Source organism: Centrocercus urophasianus, unplaced genomic scaffold (genome assembly GCF_019232065.1).
Source record: "Centrocercus urophasianus isolate 14NV4802_14NV808 unplaced genomic scaffold, USGS_Curo_1.0 seq_9, whole genome shotgun sequence".
Classification (NCBI taxonomy): domain Eukaryota; kingdom Metazoa; phylum Chordata; class Aves; order Galliformes; family Phasianidae; genus Centrocercus; species Centrocercus urophasianus.
Window position 1 is genome coordinate 26,975,668 of NW_024885532.1, and position 23,010 is coordinate 26,998,677.

Sequence of the window (23,010 nt, forward strand, 5' to 3'; positions counted from 1 at the left end):
TTAAACGTAGGAGAACGTAGTGTCTTCTCTGCATGCTAGCACAGGTTGCCCAACATTTAGGGAAGGAGGAAAAGGGATTATGCCACACTCTCCATCCCCACATCTCCCAGTCTGAGCAGTCATCTGCCCCCCTCTGTGTAATCATATGTCATTCCTTGTACCTGCATATAGAAGAAGAGACACCTAATTCAAAGCTGAGGTTTTTTTCTGCATAGGAGCCATCATGAGAAAGTTGTCTTTTCTAACGGTTAATGCGGAACTGAAGAAATTAAGAGGTTTCAGTGAAGGCCAATAGGCCATGCAGTGTTGAGAGCATTTTCATAAAGAAAATTGTGAATAATTGCTGCAACACTACTTTTGAGCACCAAAACTATTTTATTTCTTGTCTTGTGTAAGAAGCATATATTGTCCCAGATTGTATTTGTGGCTCATCCTACAGAAGGGACTTTTCACTCTGCATACTCATCAGGTAGGCATAGTGAATTTACTAGGACTCAGAAGATACTTGGAGATGCAAGGATTTCATTACTGTTACAAATCCAAAACCCAAACAAATGCTGCGTGTTGATGTCAAGGTGAGAAGCGTGTGGCTAAAAATACATCTTGTCAGCTCTAATTTTTATGTGCCCATTCCACTGGAAATTGTCTACAAGCACCCAGGATGAGCGGAGTCTGCAGAAGTACTTCTCTGCCCTTTTGCTCTCATGCAGATGTTACTTGTTATCAGCAGAAGGCCTATGTTGGATACTAAATAGAGTTGGTAGTGGTAAGGATATGCTTTTAAAGTCACTATTTGCGTGGTTTCATCTGGAAAAAAACAAACAACGGTATAATTCCAGTATGTCATTGCTGACCATTGAGTCATTTCCTCCCAACCCCCAGGCTGAACTAATGAATAATGTAATTAGATCCACCCTGTGGTCAACTCACAATCACTGTCCTCAGTCGAGGTAGTGTCGTTTTCTTCTTCACAGCTCCAGAGGTCTCCGTATGATGACTGCACGTATCTGCATTGACACCCAGTTTCTCAAAGTAGATGTTTTACACGTTTTCAGGGATGTGGTTTCCTGAATACAAGTTAGTTGAAGTGACAACGGAAATGGAAATTAGTGGTATTCGTAACTCAGATGAAAACATTCACATTTACCAATTGCTCTGTTTCTGGAACTCTAATATTGTTATCTATTTTTCCTATCTGATTATATTTTTATTCCAGCATACGTTTCTTTTTCCCATTAAAAGTCAGTAACTTGGGCTCTAAACAGCGGAAAAATTGAACACCAATTAAAGCAATTAGAAAAACGCTAATTCTGTCTGCTGAGTCTGGTTCTGCTTTCCCTTTAGACGCATAACTTCCATGGAGGTCAACAGGAGGTCTGTGTTCAAACATGCATTAGGTCTAAGACATGAACAAAAATTAAATTAAGGTTTTATGAAAAACTGACTTCTTGTTTTTTCCGGATGAATGAAATGATTGAAAAAAATTCATCACAGGTCAATCTGTGACCACAAGTGTGCTTTTGGAAAAAAAAAATCTACTACAGTGGGGTTGAAACAAGATAATCGCTATGATCCTTTTCAACCAAGATCACTCTATGATTCCATGATATAGATTTAAAAAGTTATTTCATTTCATATGCATAGACATGCTTTTAGTAACTCCTTTTAATTCAGAAGTATATAATATAATCAGAATAGTGCTTGTTTCAGAAATATCATAATCATAGAACCATAGAATCACCAAGGTTGGAAAAGATCTCCAAGATCATCTAATCCAACCATACATGTGCCACCAATATTTCCCCTCTAAACCATGTCCCTTAGTACAACATCTAAATGTTTCTTGAACATCTCCAGGGATAGTGATTCAATCATTCAAAGACTCTCCCAGAGCTCTGCCTTTTTTTATATAAAATTTGAACAAAACAAATGCTGAAAGCTAGACAGACCCAATCTCAGCAATGACATTTATTGGCAAGTACATCTGACTGCTGTAGTTACTGTTTTTCCACTTTTTCTCTGTAACCACGCTTGTATCATGAAATTGCAATCAATTTTTGTAATGCAAAATCTTGCATTCTTACTAGCTCACTTCCACTTTGAAGGAAGTACTCTGATTCTAGTACCTGGCTAATTGCTTTTGATGTTGCTGAAGTTCATGTTGCTGTATCTGGTATCCTTCATCGCAGCAGCCTACGTTTCCACTTAATGAATACTGATGAGATAGATGCTAGAAAGTGCCTTTGGTCAAAGAGCTTGTCTTGTTCAGAATTCTCAGTAGATCTGAGCAATTATAAATCTGTCAGCCCAATCTTCTTTAGCTTCAGCGTGAGATACAGTGTTTTCTAATTCAGTAGAACGTTTACTGCTATTTTGTTCTGAAGGGTCTTCTGGGGAGTGGGACTGGTTATGTAACAAACAACTGCCACTCCCACGTCAACACATACTTGCGGCTTGAGATACAGGGACTAGCTGCAGTGTGCATCAGTGAATAACATTTTTATTTACTTTTAATAGACTTTATGATATGGGAAACAAAGTTCTGCTTCTTAGATGAAAAAAAAAAAAAAAACCACAGAAAACAACAGAGATACAAGAGGATACAAGATACAGATGGCAGCATCCTCTACTCTGTACCACTTGACCCTACATACCAGCAGTCACAGCAAAACACTATTGGTTGGGCTGACAGATGTGTACTGCAGGTGTAGATATGACAGGAGGATGTGACATTTCTCTTGTCACTCGTGTGTGTCCAGAAACTGTGGCTGCCTGTGTGTAACACATCTAACCCAACCTTTAGCCTCCGTCTGGGGTCACATTCTGGTCTTACCCTTTTTTCCTATAGGGCTGAAATTGCACATCTGGCCATTACTTTGTGAATACAACTGAGGGGTATAATTGGGAATTTGCAAATTCCTTAAATATAGAATCATCATAGAATCATCAAATGGCCTGGGTTGAAAAGGACCACAACGGTCATCCAGTTTCAACCCCCCTGCTATGTGCAGGGTCGCCAACCAGCAGACCAGGCTGCCCAGAGCCACATCCAGCCTGGCCTTGAATGCCTCCAGGGATGGGGCATCCACAGCCTCCTTGGGCAACCTGTTCCAGTGTGTCACCACCCTCTGTGTGAAAAACTTCCTCCTAATATCTAACCTAAACGTCCCCTGTCTCAGTTGAAAACCATTTCCCCTTGTCCTATCACTATCAACTCATGTAAACAGTCTTATAGAGAAGTTAAGGAAGGAAAATAATCCCTGCAGAAATACAATAGATGTTTACTTAGGGGTTATTTTCCGAACAAAACCTCTTAAAGCATATTAGTAATTACACATAATATAAGAGTAAATGCTCAGTATAAGAGTAGGATATATTGAATATAAAGCAGTTTATATGCAGCTTAGATGCTTTTCTGTCCCTGCTGCCCACATCTCTCCCACACCTGGAGTGCTCCTTTTCTATTTTGTTTCTGCCTCAGACATTACTCTGCATGTTTTTCAGGCTCCATCTCATTTTGCTTCCAGCCATGCTTCTGTTGGCATTATTCCTCTGCCCTGCTAGGTGTTTGCAGCTCAGCCTGGCTTAGTATCATCTGTAAGTCTCAGTGTTTGCTTCCACTTTCTGAATCCTGATGAAGCTGTTAGGTTGAAGGGAGCCAGCAAGGATTTAATCCATTTTATCAGATTGGCATAGAAAGGACATTTCTGAAAGAACCAACTAAAGCTCTACAAGACATGATAAATGCTTGTTTCTCGCTCACAAGAAATTGCTGGGCGCAAGCTCAAGACAGAGCCTAGCGGATGGGTTGGTGGTGAGGTCTCCTGGAGGTTCCTTTTAACCACTACGATTCTGTGATTCTGTGACCCTAGATGTGCTGATGATCACTTGCTGGGACTTTCAGACTTATGCTGAGTGCTCAGCTCCCTCTGATCTAAAACAAAGAAGTAACTCAAAGAAGTGAAAAATAGCTCATCACACCTGGTCCTGCCTGCCTGGCAATTCCCAGAGTGATAAAAATTGATTACCTGGCCCCAAAAACAAAAACACAGCAGGCTGATGTGCTTTTTTATTCCAAAACATAGTGCTGGGAGCCACCCACCCTGAAAACATCTTCATGTGGCATCTGCAAGGTGTCCCTGATCTGGTCCCAGCCTGGGGCAGCATCTTGGGCCTGTTTGATTTCCCTGTTGATTTCAGGTTGGACTAGATGATCTTTAAGGGTCCCTTCCAACTCAAACAATTCTATGATTCTGTGATGATTCTGTGAGTGCAGACTGGCTGCATCCCATAATACATTTAGGGTACAGGAGCTTAAAGCCTGCTCTACCATATGCCAAGGACATAGGCAAGGTCAAGCCCATGTTTCATAGAGTGTCCAAGCATGCAAGCATGAGAAGGACATTCAGCTCTGGGCACAGCTGGGCTGTGCTTCTGTGTTTCTTTAGGCAGCTGTGACAGATGCAGCCAAAATAGTCCCACCACTGAGAATGAGAGGTGCATGGGCTCTGTAAATATCCTTCCCACACAGATGTCTTTCCCAGTGGTATCACTGAAAACAAGACTCTGAAGGGATGAAAATCAATTGCAGAGCACCATGATAGTCCATGGGCATCATCCTTATCAGAGCACCACAGGATCAGAAGGCAAAAGAAGAGGGCTAATACCATATTGTGTGGAAGGAGGACAAGAATCGTTTACATGGTAAAAGATATTTGTAGGAAAACTAGGCAATAGTTTAAGCTTACAGAGGAAAATCAGGAAAATCTTTCAGAGCACTACTGAGATGTGCCTGGCTTCCCATCCTTCCTTCCCTGAGCCTTCTGTTCTCCAGGTGAACAGTCCCAGCTCTCTCAGCCTCTCCTCATAGAAGGTGCTTCAGTCCTTTAATTAGCCTAATGGCTCTTTGCTGGGCTTGCTCCAGGAAACCCACATCTTTCTGGTACTGAGGAGCTCAGAACTGGAGCCAGCACTGCAGGTATTTTTTGCCATTGTCTTCCTTGAACAGCTAACAGCATTCCTACTAATGCAGCCCAGGGTGCTCTTGACCTTCTCTGCAGCAATTGTGCATTGCTAGCCCAGGTGCCAGTTGGGTGTCCACCAGGACCGACGGGCAACTCTCTGCAGGGCTGAAAAATAATTTTTGCTCTCATGCAGTTTGACTAAAGCTCACTGAACAAAGCCAGTGGTGTTCAACAGTCTGTATTTAATAGTAAGTATCTGTGCATCCGTAAGCATAAGCTGATAAAAAGAACATTACCACTGGGAATAAATACCCAACTCAGATTGCGTTCTCATCTCTGGTTTTGATTCAGTTCCTGCATTTGCAGTAAAGGAAGCAACAGTTTTACAGAGGATAGCTGAATGACTGCCTGTCTGCGTTTAAAGTTCATTTATTTTTATCTCCAAGTTAACACACAAATACATTCTGTTACAGATTTGGGATTTTGAACAGTTTTCTGAATGGCAATAATCTTTGCTGATCACTTTTCAATACTACAGTCTTTTTCCCAGGCCTACCATCAATTACAGTGAAAAGTAACCTACAAGGAATTTTTGTCCAGACGAATGAAATATTTGAGAGCCAAAATTTATAAAAACAGTTTGTCTCAGAGCTCCTGTGGCCTTAATTTATCTCTTGGTCAGTAAGTCCATTGTCCTTTGTAAGGAGCTAATCAACGCCATGATCAATTAACAATTACCCACATACTGCAGGTTCACTTTGAAAAACTGAAAGCAGCAACTCTAACACCATTTGCACGTTGTTTGGCATTGAACAGCTGTGTTTTTAATGACTGTATTTACACTGAAGTTTTAAATTTCTCTTTTAAAGACTGCGTAGTTAATGTGTCTTGTTGGTGACCCAGAGCTGTACACACTCTTACCCCAGGAACAGATACAGCAGTGGCATTTCCACAGCCTTCCTCTGATCTCTCCAGTGACTATCATGGTGCCATCAGAGGAGCATTTGCATGGATCTGAATGGCAGGACTAGGCTATCCTCACACACAGCAATCAGGCCAGCAAGGAATAAGACAGCACAGCATGGGGCTGCAATCCTGGTAGATCACATTTGGCATGTTAGTAATTTTTCTGATAATTTAATTCACAGCTGGTTCCAGGCTCTTGTTCACAATAATGCTGGTTATCTGACTGCAAAAACTGAGTGCTAACTTATATTGCAGGCAAAGGGGATCATAACCCAGACTACAGCATAGCAAAAAGGAGCAGGGTTGGGAAAAGTCATCCATCTCTGGCCTTTCCTTAAGCTCATGGAGAAAAGGAGCAGAGCCACTGCCTTTCTCCTTCCTAACTCTTCCAACCCTCTGCAAGGACATGATGCACCTCTTTATTGTCAAAGCTCAGATCTGCCTATGAATGGAACATCTCATGTCCCTCCTCCACCCCAGTGTGCATATGTGAAATATAAGGCAAAGTCCACCCCAGTAAACCCTCACCAGATCAAATAATTTCCATTCCTGCTGGCTTTGCAAACATCTTGTGCCTAAAGAAAGGATGGTTCCAGGAGCTATTTAGCTACTAGCTACAGTCACAGTATATGGATCTCCTAAAAGAAGCCATTGGTTTGTACTGGTACCCTGTACCAATAGGATGCACAATCAGCACAGGAGTTTTGTGAGATGTGTGATTCCGAAGCAAAAGCTGCCCCCCAGAGGAATAAATCGTTAGGCAAATTATTTGCAGTGTAGTCCAAAAATACCTCTACACATTCAGCAATGACCATAGTTATTGTAGTTGCTTTACTAATTTAACCAAAGATTTCAGAGATTTAAAAACTGAAATACAGACAACTTTATCCAGAATGATTTGGAAGTACAAATAAATAAATGTAACATTCTTCAGGAGATGGATTTTAGTTGCATTCAATAAACACCAATAAATACTGAAAAAGACAAGAAAAACAAAAAAGGAAACAATGTCAACAACTTTAAGTTGTCCCACAAACTATATTGATAATTTAAGCTCATTTTTGTTACTTTTGCAATAGAGATTTTATCCTTTTCTAATTAAAAAAGGAAAAACAGCGTATTATTAATACAAAACCAGGAAAGGGGCCACAACTAGAGCAGAAAAAAATGACACATCTACTTAGAACCATATTACAGTTTGGCAGGAATACTCCTAATGAACACCACATATGTGTGAGAAAAAGCATCGCAATTACAGGCATGAAACAATGATTAAGAGTCATTATCCAAAATGCAAATCAACATTAGTAAAAGGGAAAATGAAGACTAGAAAAGGAAAGAAAAAACTAAACTTTAAATGCCACCTTTTCATCATCGTCTCCTAAGGCAAATGTTGCATGCACTACCTCCCCTAGAAACTAGACAAAGCTTCTCCATGCCCTATATATTCCCTTTCATTTAGTTTCATGAAGAAAGGTTTGAAAGAGCAGACCGCTGGGAAGAAATACTACAGACTTCTAAATTAGTGAAAGAACTTCCAGCATCACTGTTATATTCTGGGTATGAGGAACTGGAAGAAATTATGTTTTTCAGCCTCTGAAGTGCAATGATCAATAGCAAAAGGAGGAAAGCTAAGAGACTGAGGAATATAGAAACATAGACGTAGACGTTGGATAAACGGCCAGCTGATGAATCCACAGATGTTGAAAGCGACGTAGGATATAGCTCCAGAAAAGTCCCATTTTCCATGTTTCCTACAAAACCAGATGAGGGGTCGGGTTCCGACATTTTGGGGTTTGTGTTTTAACAATCACCACAGATCTTGTATTCAGAGGCAGTTTTAGCAGCATAACAAGGGGCTTGTTTTAGATGAGCGCTTTTCCATCACAGCAAAGAGGTAACAGTTCAACCAGCAGTCAGATCTTTACTGCTCAAGCCCAGGGCAAAGGAATAGTGTGTTCTTCAGAACTGCAAGGAAAAAAAAAAACAGGTAAGATTAATTTACTAGCTAATGTTATTTAATGTGTACCTGAAACAATCCAGTTCTTAAGAGTTGCAATTCTGGAGGCATTACTTAACTACTGTGTCTATTTGCCAAAATACAGGAATAAAGATAAATCCTATAAAATTGATTCTTTCCCAGGATTTCTTTGACTGTAGAACAGACCAATAAGAGTAGCTTTGCACTTTACATGGGACAGGCATACTAGAGTCCAAATTTGTCTTGCGGATAAAAGCTAATCAAGGAATGAAAAACCCCTCTCAAGACATCAGTTTGTCAGCCTACAAGGCGGCTCTACAACACCACTGTGGGTGATAATTCATCACCTTCAGCCACTTATTCCATATTGTCTTACCTGAGCTGACCGGAATGGGAAAATCTGCCAGACCTGACTTCTTATTTATGAAATGGATCCGATGGTTTCAAAGATCAAAATGCACCTCACATTCATAGTGTGAAGCTCATGTCTCAATGGCACACACATTTCGGTGAAGTGTTGCAGCTTTTGACACCTACAAGCAAAACCCTGAGGAAACAAGCAGCCCCAGCAGCTAAGGATAAAAAGAAGGGATTACCCAGGAGCAGCAGAGCTTTGCCTTCAGCCACTTTGTGTTTAAACCTGGAAACTCTGGTGCTCAAGTTCAGAGTACAACAAGAGGAGTGGACTGAAGTATGCTGAGCTTCTTTTTATTTTAAAACCAATGTGGTCAATTCCCACATGCAGCCTGGAAAAGCACGAGAAGGCTTGCTGGTAGAGAATTGCTTGTAAAAAGCTGACATGCCCTATCTGATTTAAACACAGTAAGCTATTGCCTTTGTTTTGATACAGAATAAATCATGTAAGGTGTAAGCGTGGAGGAAATGAAGCTCATTTTCTCTATGTAGTTATCCACATACAATTTTTCTATCCGTCATAGAATCACAGAATTATAGAATTGGAAAGAACCCTTAAAGTTCACCTGGTCCAAATCCCCTGCAATGAACAGGGACACCTAAAGCTCCATCAAGTGCTCAGAGTCTGTCTGGTCTCACCTTGGGTGTCTCCAGGGATGGGGCATCCACCACCTCTCTGGGCAACATGTGCAAGTGCCTCATCACCCTTACTGTGAAAAACTTCTTCCTTATATCTGATCTATATCTCCCCTCTTTTAGTTTGAAACCATTTCTGCTGTCTGTAGTCAACCTCTCATTGCAGATACTTGGGCACAGCAAGGAAAGGAACTATTTCCTCCCCACTAGGAAGGCAATATCCCTACACATCTAAGTTCCTAGTATGGTCCCTCTCATCTTGACTTTGCTTTAGGCCGTGTTCTGTGGTCTCAGCTTAATAAAATTATCTCTTACTCACAGTTAGAGGCTTTGAGGAAAATCCTACTGGTTTTCATATCAATGAAGAGAGCAAACTGTCATCAACAGTCAGAAAGACAGAATGAGGACATTAAAGTAATGATTCAGTAGTCTGTGGTCTCCTTCTGTGCGTCACATAACAGATGAAGTATCTCCCAGTGTTTCCACTGAAGTGTCCCAGCACTATTCTAAGCAATGTTCTGCCTTCCATTTTTTTCCTTTACCCTTGTTACTTCTGCTAACTTAGAAAAGTTCCTCTGTCTTCAAGAGGGTGACACTTTTCCACACTTGCTTTGACCACAAAAGTCCCAATCTAAACTAAAGCTCCTTAGGAAATACAAGATACTTTTCTGCTGGTGCTGCTGCTTCTCACGAAGCCTTGAAGACACCTACTGAAAAATGTTTTGCATCTACCAAAGTTATTTGCGCGGTTACTCGCGGTATTTTTCCACTGTAAATTACATTTAGGAGGTCAGGCCCCATGCCTAGGTGAACAAAGACAATATTAAGCAGAACGTATATTCTAATCCTACTTTTTTTTAATCCTAATTTATTTTATATACCTCACAATCGCATCTATACAGCTCAATAGAACAAGTCAGGTCTGTTCCTTGGTGCTGAGAACAACTTGCATGGCACACTGCACAAAGATGGCTGAACTCTCATGTCCATGGACAAGACGGCCAACTGGCAGCTGCCTTTGGGACTGAATGATGGTCATTGCTAACCTCACGTATGTCCAGGCATGGCTTGCAGAGGGCTAGCTGGCTGAAACCATGCCAGGAAGTGTGCTACTAATTTAACACAAGAGCTACTGACAGGCCTATGGCCTGGCCTGGATTAAATTACTAATATATTCACATCCATAATGTTTTGATGGACAAAATGTTACATTCCAGATGTTGTTTTATTGCATAGCTTCTGGTAACCTTCCCAAGTATCCCAAAAGCCTACAAGATACACAGGCGTACACAACTTGCATCTGCAAATACCAAATAAAAATATTCCTACCCTTGTGGTATATAACTCACACAGACGTCTAAAACATATTTAAAATCAACAATTTTATATCACTAATAGCATTTATCCCAATGAGAAGCATTATTTATTACAAGCACCTTATGAAATGAGTCACAACAGACTGAACAGAGAGATCCTTATGAGATTATAGTCCTTTTGAACTAGCTCTAATTTAGTGATCCAAAATTAACTAACAGAACAACAATGTTCATTTCGTGTTCTGGAAGTAGTTAAGCATCTTACAGCTAATTTATCCTTTTTAAAAGATAAGCTTTGATACAGAAGATGTTTATCCTTGATTATTCGTCATAATGAAAAGCAGATCCATTAATAATTGAATTTTCCTATAATAACTTCAGGAATTAATTCACATAAATTCTTTAATATGGCAGAAGTTAAAAGCCTTTAAATTCTTCACAAGTTTGAAATCTGTGTTCTACTTTTACCATTAATGGTTTTGGCCCTGATACAAGGAAGAACTTTGGCTTAAGACTTCCTTTGAAGCAAGTAAAAATTTATAGTCTTATAGAGGACTAATCAGAAGCTTACAGTTAAGCAGAGATGTGAATGCTTTGCTAGATCTGAGCCCTTATAGGTCTTGCAATACCAGCTGGGCTATTTTGAACTGAGTATTTTGTGGCGAGATCAGAGGCACCATCAACTGTGATTCCAAATGACGATGGCCCACATTCCAGCTGCATCACTCACACTGCAAAGGGATGTAACATGTGACCAGATCTCATTATACATCTTCAGCTAAAGTGACTCTTCAGGTAATGTTTTTGGAAGAGAAAAAAAGCAAAGTGTGTTGTTTTAATCACATGTTTAAAAATATACACCTAAAACATTGGGTTTTGCTCAGCCTAAAAGCTTTACAAACCATCTGTACCCAACTAAAGTAAGTTACCAGCAATGTCCCATGGGAGCGTGACCATATCGTGTCCTAATATCTGAACAGCATTCATAGGAAAGGCACAACGAATATACAGAAATAAAACAGATCCAACACTGATCCCTGATGAAGTTCCCTGATGTGATCCCCGCACTGCAGAAAGAGCTAGAAATCAGACAGAGCAGCTCAGCTGGTGACTGTCAGGTGGAAGTGCAGTTCTGGACTGAATGCAGCTACACAAACCTCTGCCATGAAGCAAACCAGGCCTTCTAGTTTTGAAGAGCAGCTCTATCCTGTGCACTACAGCCACCACCTTGGATCAGGTTCCTGCTCCTTCTGAAATGAGGAAGTAAGTAGTGCAGCCATTTGGCTCTCTTCTGAGATCTAGCCCTCCCGAAGGAATAACCCTCAGTAAAGCCAGTTGTTGGCTTCATCTTCTCACTTTGTAAATGGGTTTGTGTATTTCTGAAAACTACACAAAACAATGTCAAGGCCAAACCTGGTCCCAGCAAAATGATTATGAAGTTTGTCTCCGACTTCAAAGTACAACGAGAAAATTGGAAGTGGCTAACTTCAGTAAACCCGTTGTCTTCTGAGACCTGTAAACCAATCAAGGGATTCAACTTCTGTAGCGGTCCATACTTTTCCCTTGTCTACAGCTAGAAAGCTGTTTTCCTTAAGCTAAAAACTAAATTTAAAGCTCTACTGCCGAATGACTGGAAATGAACTCTTACTCTAAAAGCAGAAGACTGTGTTCCTCTTGTTTTTCGTGGTGCTTCTTGAATGATCTCTGGCCACAAGAGAACTAGGACCTATCTGCAGGAAGACTCAGTATTTGTGGTGTTGCTGGATTCAGACGACCTTCTCAGAGGCACCTCAGTAATCCTCGAACACGGATGTGCAACTCGAGGAGCCTTCATGAATCACTGAATCCAATCCCACTGCTGCCCCAGGCCATACATACTCTGTCTTTCCAATCTGGCTATGTTTCCACCCTGCTATTACTCCACTGTTACACCACTTTGCTGCTCTGATGGATAAACTACTGACACAGATGCACTACAGAAAAAGAAAAAAAAAAAAAGAAAAAAAAAAGGCACAGACTCACAGACTTCAGCTCCGCTCTCTGCTGGCTTTAGATATAAAAGACAGAAAAATCTTATTCTACTACTTCAATCCCCAAATATGAGGGCCAGCACACAAGGCTTTGTCAGATACACGTTGTCCTTTATACAACATATACACTTTAGACACCTTTATACACTTTTCAAACAGACCATCATGCAAATGTTATCCTCCATTTGTGCACTGTTACTCCATTCATGTCTTCTGTATAAATCACTTTTCAAAGGTGGTGATACTCTTATTCTGAGAGCAGGGCTACCTCACAGATACTTCAAGCAGCCCCATTTGGTTTGTCATCTTTTATTTTGTCCTATGGTAAGTGGGAGACAGACAAATTGACCTCCTCAGAAAGCAAGATAAAGTGGAGAAGTGAAGATTAAGAAACTGCTACTGTGTTAGAGCTAAATCCCAGTTGCCATGCAGTAGCATGTCTGTGAAGGTGTGCCAAAGTTATCAACTGCTTACATCTCTGATGGCACCTATCATAAAAACTACTTCTGAAAACGGCAGTGTGGTCAGGGGTGGAGGTCTCATCAGTCAGCATATATCCAGGGCGCTATGCATAACACATGCAATTTAATCTTGAACACTGCTGAGACATCAATCATCTCCCTGTTCAACCTAAGGTGAATTTTAAATGAGGCTGTAGTGCTATCCAAGAAGTCATGAAGTAAACAAGAGAGCTTTTACATTTCCCAGTGTCATAAATCCTTTACTATGCAGTTGCCTGTGCCGTATGTCTCTGAATACCTTGATGCAACAACTCTATTTCTCCAGACAAAGTGAAATATAAGTTAATGGGATGTACTCTCACACTGAGTGCCTAACAGTGAGGAACAGGAAGGAAAGATAAGTCCAGTAGATTCATTTTCTTCAGAGTTTATCAGCCACAGATAAGCACTTTGTTTTCTTGGTTCTTCCTGGCTTTTTGTGACTACAGACTGACAAATACATTGGTTATTTCATAGGCTTCAAAGTGTTTATGCAGACAGACAAACAAACATCTAGGGAAATCAGTGTTTTTAATTTTGGGTAAATAATACTTTTGTCACGATCTTCCATCAGCTTCTTTACAGGTAAGAAGGTATCCTAAAAAGTCATTTTCTCATTGTAAACAACTCCTAGCAGTGGAGAACTTAATTTGCTTTTGCAATTGTTCCAACAGTGAGCTGCCTTTTCCCTTCAGACATCAACAGGGGATTCATCTGCCTTCCTTCCCTAAAAACTTCAAACCATTTTGAGTGATTTCAGCCCAGAGACAGAGGATAAATCATGGAATGGCTTGGGTTGCAAGGGACCTTAAAGATCAGGCAGCTCCAACCTTACTGCAATGGGCAGTGCTGCAATGAAAAAATTAGGTTTCTGCAATCTTCTTCAAAACAAATGGCTCTGGGGAGGATAGGGAGTCTTTCAATGAGCCAGGGAAGGACTGGTGAAGCTCACCCATGGGCATCTGTCCACAGAGCCTCAGTGCACAGGCTTCGTTCCCTCCATGCACACTGTCATTGCAGAGATCCAGCTCCCCTGCTGGCAGATATGCGTGTTCTGAAGGACACAGAGGTGCAGATGGAAGAAGCACGCTTGCAGTGATCATGTGTGTGAAACAGAGGAAAGCACAGAGGGAGTCAGGGATGGGGCTGCTCCCTGCATTGCTCACAGATGTGTTCTCTGCTTTCTTTTGTCCTTCTGGAACCAAGAGCGAGCGGATAATGATATCATCCCCTCATGACCTGGAAAAAAACTCCCTCTCCTTCGTTCAGCATGGTCCTGACAGGAGAGTAATTGTGCAGACTCCCAGAGGACAGCACAGGTGATGCCAGTTCTAGTATGAAATATCCTGATGCTTAAAGATGCCTCCATCCTCAGCCCTATTATTATGGTGCCAAAAGCTGGCAGCAAGTTTTCACTAGATCTGTGAGAGATTAAGACTTTTCACAACCCTTGTCAATTTGATATAGATATGAAGGCCAGGCAGCTTCTTGTTTAATTTGTCTATCTTCCGTCCCATCACCTTTGTTTTATGCATTCATTTCCTTTGCCATATAGGATTATTTCACCACAAATGAACAACTTGCAACACAAAGCATTTAATGCCATTAAAATACCTTTACATGCTCATACCAAAGTACTGATTGGACTTTACATACAGGGAACTCTCTGGCCTTGAAAAGTAGATTGCTCTATGCTGGAAAAATGTGTAATTTTAACATTTTGTAACCAAACCAGACAACAGTGCTAGACAGAAGAGAAGTGAACAATAATTTACTTGGTTGAAAATGTAGAAAGTGTAGGTAGGGAAGCCAAAGTATGACATATTGCTTGGAGTTTAGCAAGAATATAATCCTTAATTCTTCCTTTTCTTTAATAAATGCCTTTAGCAACTGAAAAACCACAAGTACATAGGATCTTGTTTCTTCATGTCTCTGGACTCTCCAGGAGCACAGAATCCCTTTACCACTCTGCCTGAGAAACAGGATCAGTCATCTACTTACTCAGTATAAAAGTGCACACAAGGAAAAGGAAAATCTATTTCCTGCCACAAGCAAAGTCTTCCTTTTAATTTATGATTTAATTGCATCTTTTATTACAATGTGATTTAAATTTATGATTTTAAAAATCTATGAGGACAACAGTCCAGATGGCTTGGTTGCAGGTCAAAATCAAGTTATATTTTGTTTGGGGTTTTGTGTGGGGACTGGGAAAAGGAACCCCTCAGAGCTATAAGGATACTCAATTAATTCAGATGGGCTCAAAATGCCTTTATCATTTACATTTCCCATGCATCTGCACACTACAGTTATTTATATCAATGCAAAGCAAAGCCATTGTGACCTGAGATCAGACCTAAAGCTTCCACCCTTTCCGTCACTGTCAGTTGAGTACACTCCTTAAAATATATAGGCAAAGAGAAGGAATACTTACAAGCAGGATGACAGAAGAATGCAAGCCAGAAGTCCAACGTGCCAGATGTGCTTGGTTATCACACCCAAATCTAAAGGGACTGCATGCTGAGAAAAGCCTCTCTAAAAAAGCAAATAAATAAAAGATGAAGAGTTTAGTAATAAATACATTAATTAAAGAAATAAACAAACAAACAAAAAAAAAGAAAAACATGGAGGAAAAGTACTGAATGTTGATTCTTTCCAGTGCCAGAAATTTCAGAGGAAAACAAAGCGGATGGAGTCTAGGCATGTTTTTCATTTCTGCTAGCCACATTTCTGCTAGCTGTCCACCTACAGCACTGCACATATAATATAAAAATCACACTTATCTCCTGATCTGTGCTTTGCAGACATGTCTCAGTAATACCCTTTCCCTCTTCTTCTGCAAGGTGCTCCTGGACCAAGACACCCTGCTGTCCCTTGGCACTGCTATAAGCACAGGAGCTGTGTATCTCTGTTCATTTCACATCATCATCTGAAGAATCCTGCCAGGAATCAGGTCCTTCTATGTTACACACCATCATTTCTTTTTCTCTTTATTTCAGACAATTTGCAGTTTAAATTCACTTACCTGAAATCCCCAAACTGAATATTGTATGTACACATGGAGAGCTAGTAGATTTTTGCATTCTAAATTCATTTGATACTTCAAATGAAAACCTGGCCCCTGAACTGCCTTTAATAAAGCAAACTAAATTGATTTTATATTTGAAAAACAATCCCAGACAGCACAGATTAAAACAAAGCATGGTCACTTTCAAGAAGATATTCCTCTCCAGGAAAGAAGAGACAGTCACAGTCATTATACATCTCAAAGCACTACCCTTTCAGCACATTTGGTTTGAACTGCATTAGAGAAGCAGATCTCTGGGGATGAATGTTAATGCATTGTTATGTTGCTTTCATCCCTTCCATCACTGAATCACTTATGGTTTAAGCCTGTCCAAGTTCAATAAAGAAAATTATCTAGTGCAGCTGTTAAAAGTCAGCACCATTGAAATGCAAATGTTTTGATAACCCTGTATTTGATAACAGTGACTGTATCACGACGTTCCACCTAGAGAGAGGCAGACAGCTTACTGACCATCTACACATCAAGGAGGAGAGGTGTGAGGCTGCAGTTAAAGCCTCAGGTTGGCATCCCCAGGGCTGGACCCAGCTCCTGCTTGGGCGCGAGGGCAGTGAGTGCACCTCTGAGTGGTGGAGCACACAGGCTGAGGCAGGTGCTGCTGGTAGGATGGAGAGGGGAATGCAACAATCCCTGCAAAGCTCCTCTCTCACAAATCTGCCTCTTGTAACAGAGTTCCATCCTATGCCTTGTAATTTCATCTCCTCACAGTAGAGAATCTTTCTCTTCCCTTTGTTTCTTTCAGAATGGCTGCCATGGGGAAACTGGCACAAATCTCTGCAGCAGTGATTTGAAACACAACAAATATAAATGGTTTTGTTTCTTTTCCAGCTCTCCTTTGTCTCTGCAGGAGACATCTCCCCTGACATGCACTGAGCTCTGCTCTTGCCCATCCAGCCCTTCACGTGATACAAAACCCGTCTCCAACGAAGCGAAAGGAACAGAGCCTACAAAACCTTGAGCTGATAAAACACACCAGAGATGCAGTATGAAGCTTAACACCGCTCCCTCGGGCCGTGCCGCTATCACAGAGAGCAGAGCTCAACGCTGCCCCTCTGCTCCCTGTGTGGAGCTGCAGCTGCCATCAGCTCCTTTGCTCTGGGCTGGGCAAACCAGCGGCCTCAGCTGCTCCTCGTATGCCTTGCTCTCTTCTCCACCATCTTTACAGCCTGTCTTTGGGTGTTCTCCAGCCATTTTATGTCTTTCTTATACTACTTTTGCTCCCGTTGGTCACCTGCCAAATTCAACCAAATATCAAAGACATTCGAGCTCTGAAAGCTCAGTGACAACACAAGAAGAGGAGACACTGAGGTTCAAACAGCCATTTGGTTCCCCCTAATGGCTTTAGATCTCACTACTTGTCTTCTGCAGTTAAATGCAGACCCAGATGCCACAGCCAAAGCAACAGACCCCTCAGTGGGTGCTCCTGGAGCCTGCAGGTTGGCAAGGAGATCCAGTGCAAGGGGAGAGGAACCCAAAGGGACCGGGATTCTTTCATTTCTGCATTTACAGAACAACTTTTTGTCTGATCTTTGGCAACCTCAAATTTGAAAGTTTTGTCTGAGTAGAAAATCTAGTGTCTGGTGGAATGACGGCACATTTTCACAAGGCAAAAATAAAGGAAGGCCAGAAAGACTGTTTCCCTCAATGGAAATACAGAAAAATATCTGAAAATATTTCAGCTGTTTCTTCTCAGCTCTCCTCTAACAGCTGTCGTCCCATTCCTGCTGTCCCTCTCTGCAGAGGCTGCAAATAGCTCTGCAGAGGATCCCATCCAGAGCATGAAGTCACCAGTATGAGTGCGAGCGAGGAGTGATACAATTAATCTCAGAGCAAACAGAAGTTAATTAAACTTTGTTAGCTGGTGCCTAGTTTTTAGCAGCAGCTCCCAGTCACCAACTTTTGTACTTGCAGCAAGGGGACTGATGTGGGGCTCCATGCTTGTGGCCAAAGACTCGGAGCAGTGGAGGACAAGCAGCTCCCCCTGAAGCTGTATGGATTCCCAGTGGGACAAATCCTCAGCACCATTTACTCAGAGAAAAACCTATCAGATAAAACACCCAGCCCCAGGCAAGCAGTCCTGATTATCAAGGCTGGCTTTCATTCTCCATTGCACTCATCTGTGAAGCTAACACCTTGCAGGGTTTCTGGTTTGCATCACTCCTGGGAAAGGGGAAAAAAACCTTTAGAAATACCAGACCCCATCCCTGTCACTACCAGAAAGATAGCCTAAGAGCTAAATATGGATAATCTGAAAGTGAATGGATTTCAGGTCTCTGTTAACCCTAGCAGTGCTGCAGCACTATATCATGCTGAACAGTATGTGGCCCTGAACCAAGTCAAGAGGGTTATCAGCCCCTAATTAGTGACACAGTTATGCAGGAAGTGGCGTCCAGAGAAAAAAGAGAACACTTTCCTACTGTAATAGGTAACACACTACTAGCAATATATTTTATAAGAACAATCTGAGTATACAGCCTGCATGAAGCCCTCGAATATCAATCAGACTTCGTGTAAACCTTAGAAATCCTGGCACAACATAAAGCTAGGACAAAAACTGCATGATATATTAAACAGAACTCTTTATTAATGCACCATCTTGATTCAAAATCTCTTCTCCCCAGAAAAGCAGATTCAGTACCGAGTTCTGCAGTTCACAACTCAAATGCTCATGAATTTGGGCACAGATGTACAATCACAGTAACTCTGCTCTCTGTAACTCTGTTTCTGGACTCAACATTCCTGCTTTGATTCTCTGTGTCCTCTCAGCTGTATAATGAAAAAGATCTCCATCCTTATCCTACCAACACAGGCGGCATGCCCTGCCCTGACAGAGAGGCTGTGACATTACCATCTGTATGGGTGTGTGCATAACATTTACATATTTTCATTGCTTGCAAAGCAGTGTGCAGTAACTGACACAGTGATAAAACTCTCTTGCAAGAGTCATTGCAGCGAACCAAGCTGTGATGTGTAAGCATAAGGGGGCAGGGTTGCACCTGAAATGTCAAAAGGAGCAAGTGCAGAGAGCTAATGCTAATCACAGAGCATGGAAGGACACTGCTGCTGGTGCCAGATAGAGTTATCTGTGCAACACTGCCTCTCAGGTGTCCCAGTCCTAGAGGACACCATTGTGCTCAAATCCAGCCCCAGACTAATTCCAGTGACAGGGATGTGTTGCAGCGCAGTGAGGGCTTCTTTCCATATCAGACAGCCAAAGAAAGCATCAAAAGTGGACGTGCTGGGATGTATCAAAGAAATTAATGATGTGACAGAGAAGGCACCTATATGACAAGTAAGCACAAGGCAAAGCTCAGGGAAATACGAAGGTGATAGGAAGGATGATGGATGCTGGGAGCACAGGGTGATCAAAACCCAGTGGGTACATCTTGGAAAAGCAGGAGAGCTGGGATGTCACATATGGGACCCACGCCAGGATGCTGAATGCGAAGCCTGCAGCTGATGTGTCCGATGCAGCAGGGAAAGGGCAACAGACACCAGGATGACAGAGAGGGGAGATGCAGCCAAGGCTCAGAGGTGGCTTTTTGCAACAGCGCTGCAGTCAGGCTGTGCCGTAACAGGATTTCCTCTGTGCAAACCAGGAAAAGGAGGCAACTACAGTCATGAAGACACAGGGGCAGGAGTGCTTGCAGGAGGATGTTACAGAGAGAGACGCAAATGTCACAACTTCTCAATATTTAAATTCCAAGCCTCAAACCCTGGTGGAACATCAGTAACTTCTAGACGTGCTCTATAGCTGAGCTAATTCCTCTTATGCTCCTGCGTCGATGGGGCGCCAGGAGAACTGCATTGCTTCCTGCCTCTGATGGGGAATTCACAGAACACCATTTATAATTTGCAGTGCACCACTAAGACCCAATTATGAACCAAGACATTTGGCAGACACCGGCTACCCCGGTCAGCCTTTTACGTCTGAAAAGGTTAATGAAATGCAAATAGCAATAACTTCTTATGCCAAATATTTCCATACATGTGCACCCACCAAATGGGTGATGATATCAGAGTATGCTTGTATGCTGAAACAGCCCAGGACCCCTTCCTCATCGGCTCCAGGTGCAGCAGCATTTCTCCTGCTGACAGCAGTGCAAGCATCCTGGACATGGCAGGCAGCAGCTTGCAGGCAGGCATGCCTGCATGCCAGAGCAGACACACAGCGATAGCCAGCAGCACCATCCCTAATAGGGACAGGCCCTTGTAGACAACACAGCAGAGAGCAGGAGACTGATTTTAGGCTGTTCATCATTTCAGACTGTTCAGGCTCAGAAAACTCAGCACAGGGTCAAAGTGACTGCAGAAAAGCAAAATAGTACAGAAACAGATATCCATCCTCTAGTTGGATCCTTTATTGGAATAAAGCTGCCAGAACCATGTACCTGCTCTGGACTCCAGATTTCATACACTTCTTTTATTCATCTTTGTCCCGTTCTGCTATAAATATCTACAAATTACATTTAATAATACTCACTATGCCTTCCTAATTTTCTTTACTTACGTACATGCTAAGAAGTCTGGCACATGCCCAGGCTTTTAGTAATATTTTCATCATCTCCCTATCACTACCACTTAACATCTGCAAGGATGGGAAGAGTTTGCTTTGCTTCTTCTGTCCCAAACTTTGTTACCCCACTGAGATGATATTGCAACAGCCCAGAGCTCATAGCTGGGCACAAAGTCTTTGGAAAGGGAGCATTTCTGTGCATCCCTCCAGGTTTATTATTCCAGACTGTGTAATCTAAGCTCTGTTCATCTCCCAGCCCACAGGATAGACGTTTTAGGATTCATTTGCAGAGGGAGCAGTTCCTTTGCTGTCGTCTTCCCACAAACTGCAAACGAGCACACGTGTGGCAACCACCCCTTGTGCCCAAAGTGCCACTGAGGAGATGCACAGCGCCCACCAAACGCTCTGCACCATCCGAACCCCAGCTGCAGCGTCTCTACGAAGGAGAAAGCAACCTGTGCATCCCTGCCTGCCTGCCTCCAGCCAAAGCCGTTCCTCCGAAACGAGAAAGTGCTCCATCCAAGCACTCTGAAAACGCGCGGACTCGGGAAGGACAAAACCGGTATCTTGCCACAGCACCCTTGGGACCAACCAAACGCGGGCCCGGTGCACACCGAGGTCAAACTCTCGTGAAAGGCGACCGCTCTGGGTTCCGGCAGGAGGGCACCAGGTGACTCGGAGCGCCAAAAGCGGGGCAGCCCCCGCAGCTCCGAGCATCAACACCAGCGGCACGGCCCCGCCAGCGAGAGGAACAACAGAAAAAAAAAAAAAAAAAAAACCCAAAAACAAAACACCAAAAAAACCCACAACCAATAAAACAAAACCCAAGCCAAGTGCTGACCTCCCTTAAAAGAAAAAAACAAAATCAAACCACAAACCCTCAGGGAGAGAACCAGACCCGCAGCAACGCCGGGCTCCGAGGAACCCCCTCCCTCCGGCTCCGCTCACCGCGCCCGGCTCCGCTCCGCTTCCGTCGCGGCCGCCCCAGCCCGGCTCCGGCTCCGCTGCCGCCGCCGTCCCGTGCGGCCCCGCAGGCAGCGCCGCCCCCGGCCCGCCCCTCGCCCGTCCCTTGCTCGCGGGCGGCCCCCGGCCCCTGGGCGGTGCGGTGCGGTGCGGCCGGAGGAGGGGAGCAGCCGCCTCGGGCCCGACACCATCGGGAGGCGGGTGCGGTGAGCTGCGGGGTCCCCTCGCAGAGTGCCCGAAATCTTTCTGTTCCGCTGGTTTTTGTATGTAAGTCATCACTAATGCCATCGTACGTGCCCGTCCTAACGGCTGGCGCAGCGTCCCACGGCAGCCCTCTAACACGCAGCTGACACGCACCGCTCTCCAGCACCCGAGGCTGGTCTTTGCCCAAAGCAAGCGGGCAGGCAGCCCACGGGAAGTGCAGGGTCTCCGTGGAGGAGTTTTCAGCACAGGGGCAGAGCAAAGCACTGCAGCCAGGAGCTGGGCCCCCACAGAAAGCAGTTTTCCTGGAAGGTGAAAACAAACTTGTAAGTGTCCTTCTGAACACTGCTCCGAGTTTTCGAAACAGCTGCTGAGCCCCTCAGGGATGCTTTGCCATCGTTGACACAAGAGTAAAGGGATAGCTGTGCCCAGAGCAACTGAGACAATGCCTAAAAAGTGTCATAAATGAGAACAAAATCTGGCTTTACTGGTTTATTTGGAGAGTGGCATAGCTGCAGGTATCACGTACTCTGGAATCGTTAATATTGGGCAATTTTTCCTGGCTAGGACACATTCTCTGCCTGGGGACACTGGGAGAAAAGGCTCAGCTGGTTTCTTGTGCACTCATCTGAGCCACGACGATTTGTTTTGGACCAAATGACTTTACTGTGGGTTATAAATCAGTGGTGAGCGGCATGAAGAGCAGATGGGGAGTTTAATGCAACCTCTGCAGCTCAGTCTTGTGTCTGGCTGATGTCCATGCGGAGTTCTGAAAAGGTTGTTGGGAAAGGTTGTTCTTCATTTTGAATTGCTTTTTGTGAGCTGCACAGCTTACTATGTGCTGCAGAGGTACTGCCATGTGATGGGCTTTCGTTCAGACAGCTGCAAGAGAGGAGCAGCTTGGGATGCCGTGACATGGAGCTGGTTTTGGATGGAATAACATGCTTGAATAAGTAAATACAAGAAAAAATTTTAAAGGGAAAATCATTCACAAAGAATGAACCAAATTTCTCCTTGATGTTAGTGGAATACAAAGAGGATGGATTTGACTTTCAGGTGGCAAACATGCTCTTTCCATATTACACCAAGAGAAAGGAAGTCAGAGGTTTTGGTTGGTTGATTGGGTTGTGTTTAGGGTTGGCTGCTGGAGGGGAAGAGTCATGTCTATGGCCTAGGAACACAAAAAGAGCAGAGAATCAGATTGTGTTGGATGCCTCATTCCTAGAGACATTTAATGTTGGTCTGGAGAGGCTCTGAACACCCTGATCAAGCTGTAGGTGTCCCTGTTCATTGCAAGGGGTTGGGCTCAATTCAGTGCTTCTATGATTCTATGCTCTGGTATCACCAGCCTGAAAGCAGACCTCTGGCTCAGCTCAACGTGCAGCAGCTGCCAAAAAGGGCATATTTCACAGTGAGCTGATTGACTGCATGAGCTACTGAG

At 43.1% G+C, this 23,010-nt stretch overlaps 1 protein-coding gene across 2 annotated transcripts; it reads right to left on the minus strand.

The window, feature by feature from the left end:
- Positions 1 to 5,386: 5,386 nt before the first annotated feature.
- On the minus strand, positions 5,387 to 21,404 carry SERTM1 (serine rich and transmembrane domain containing 1). 2 transcript variants are annotated; one of them, XM_042839001.1, is made up of 3 exons: positions 21,354 to 21,404; positions 15,239 to 15,339; positions 5,387 to 7,898 (listed from the first exon to the last, which is right to left on the minus strand). In XM_042839001.1, exon 3 carries the CDS (start codon positions 7,716 to 7,718, stop codon positions 7,395 to 7,397), a length of 324 nt encoding a protein of 107 aa, XP_042694935.1. In that variant the 5' UTR covers positions 7,719 to 7,898; positions 15,239 to 15,339; positions 21,354 to 21,404; the 3' UTR covers positions 5,387 to 7,394. The 2 variants fall into 2 exon arrangements, with proteins under 2 accessions (XP_042694935.1, XP_042694934.1); XM_042839000.1 differs by having other exon boundaries at positions 21,284 to 21,362.
- Positions 21,405 to 23,010: the final 1,606 nt, after the last annotated feature.

What these genes read in the sequence shown, in the direction of transcription:
- SERTM1 (XM_042839001.1), bottom strand. Translation starts at nt 7,718, where the DNA reads ATGTCGGAACCCGACCCCTCATCTGGTTTTGTAGGAAACATGGAAAAT.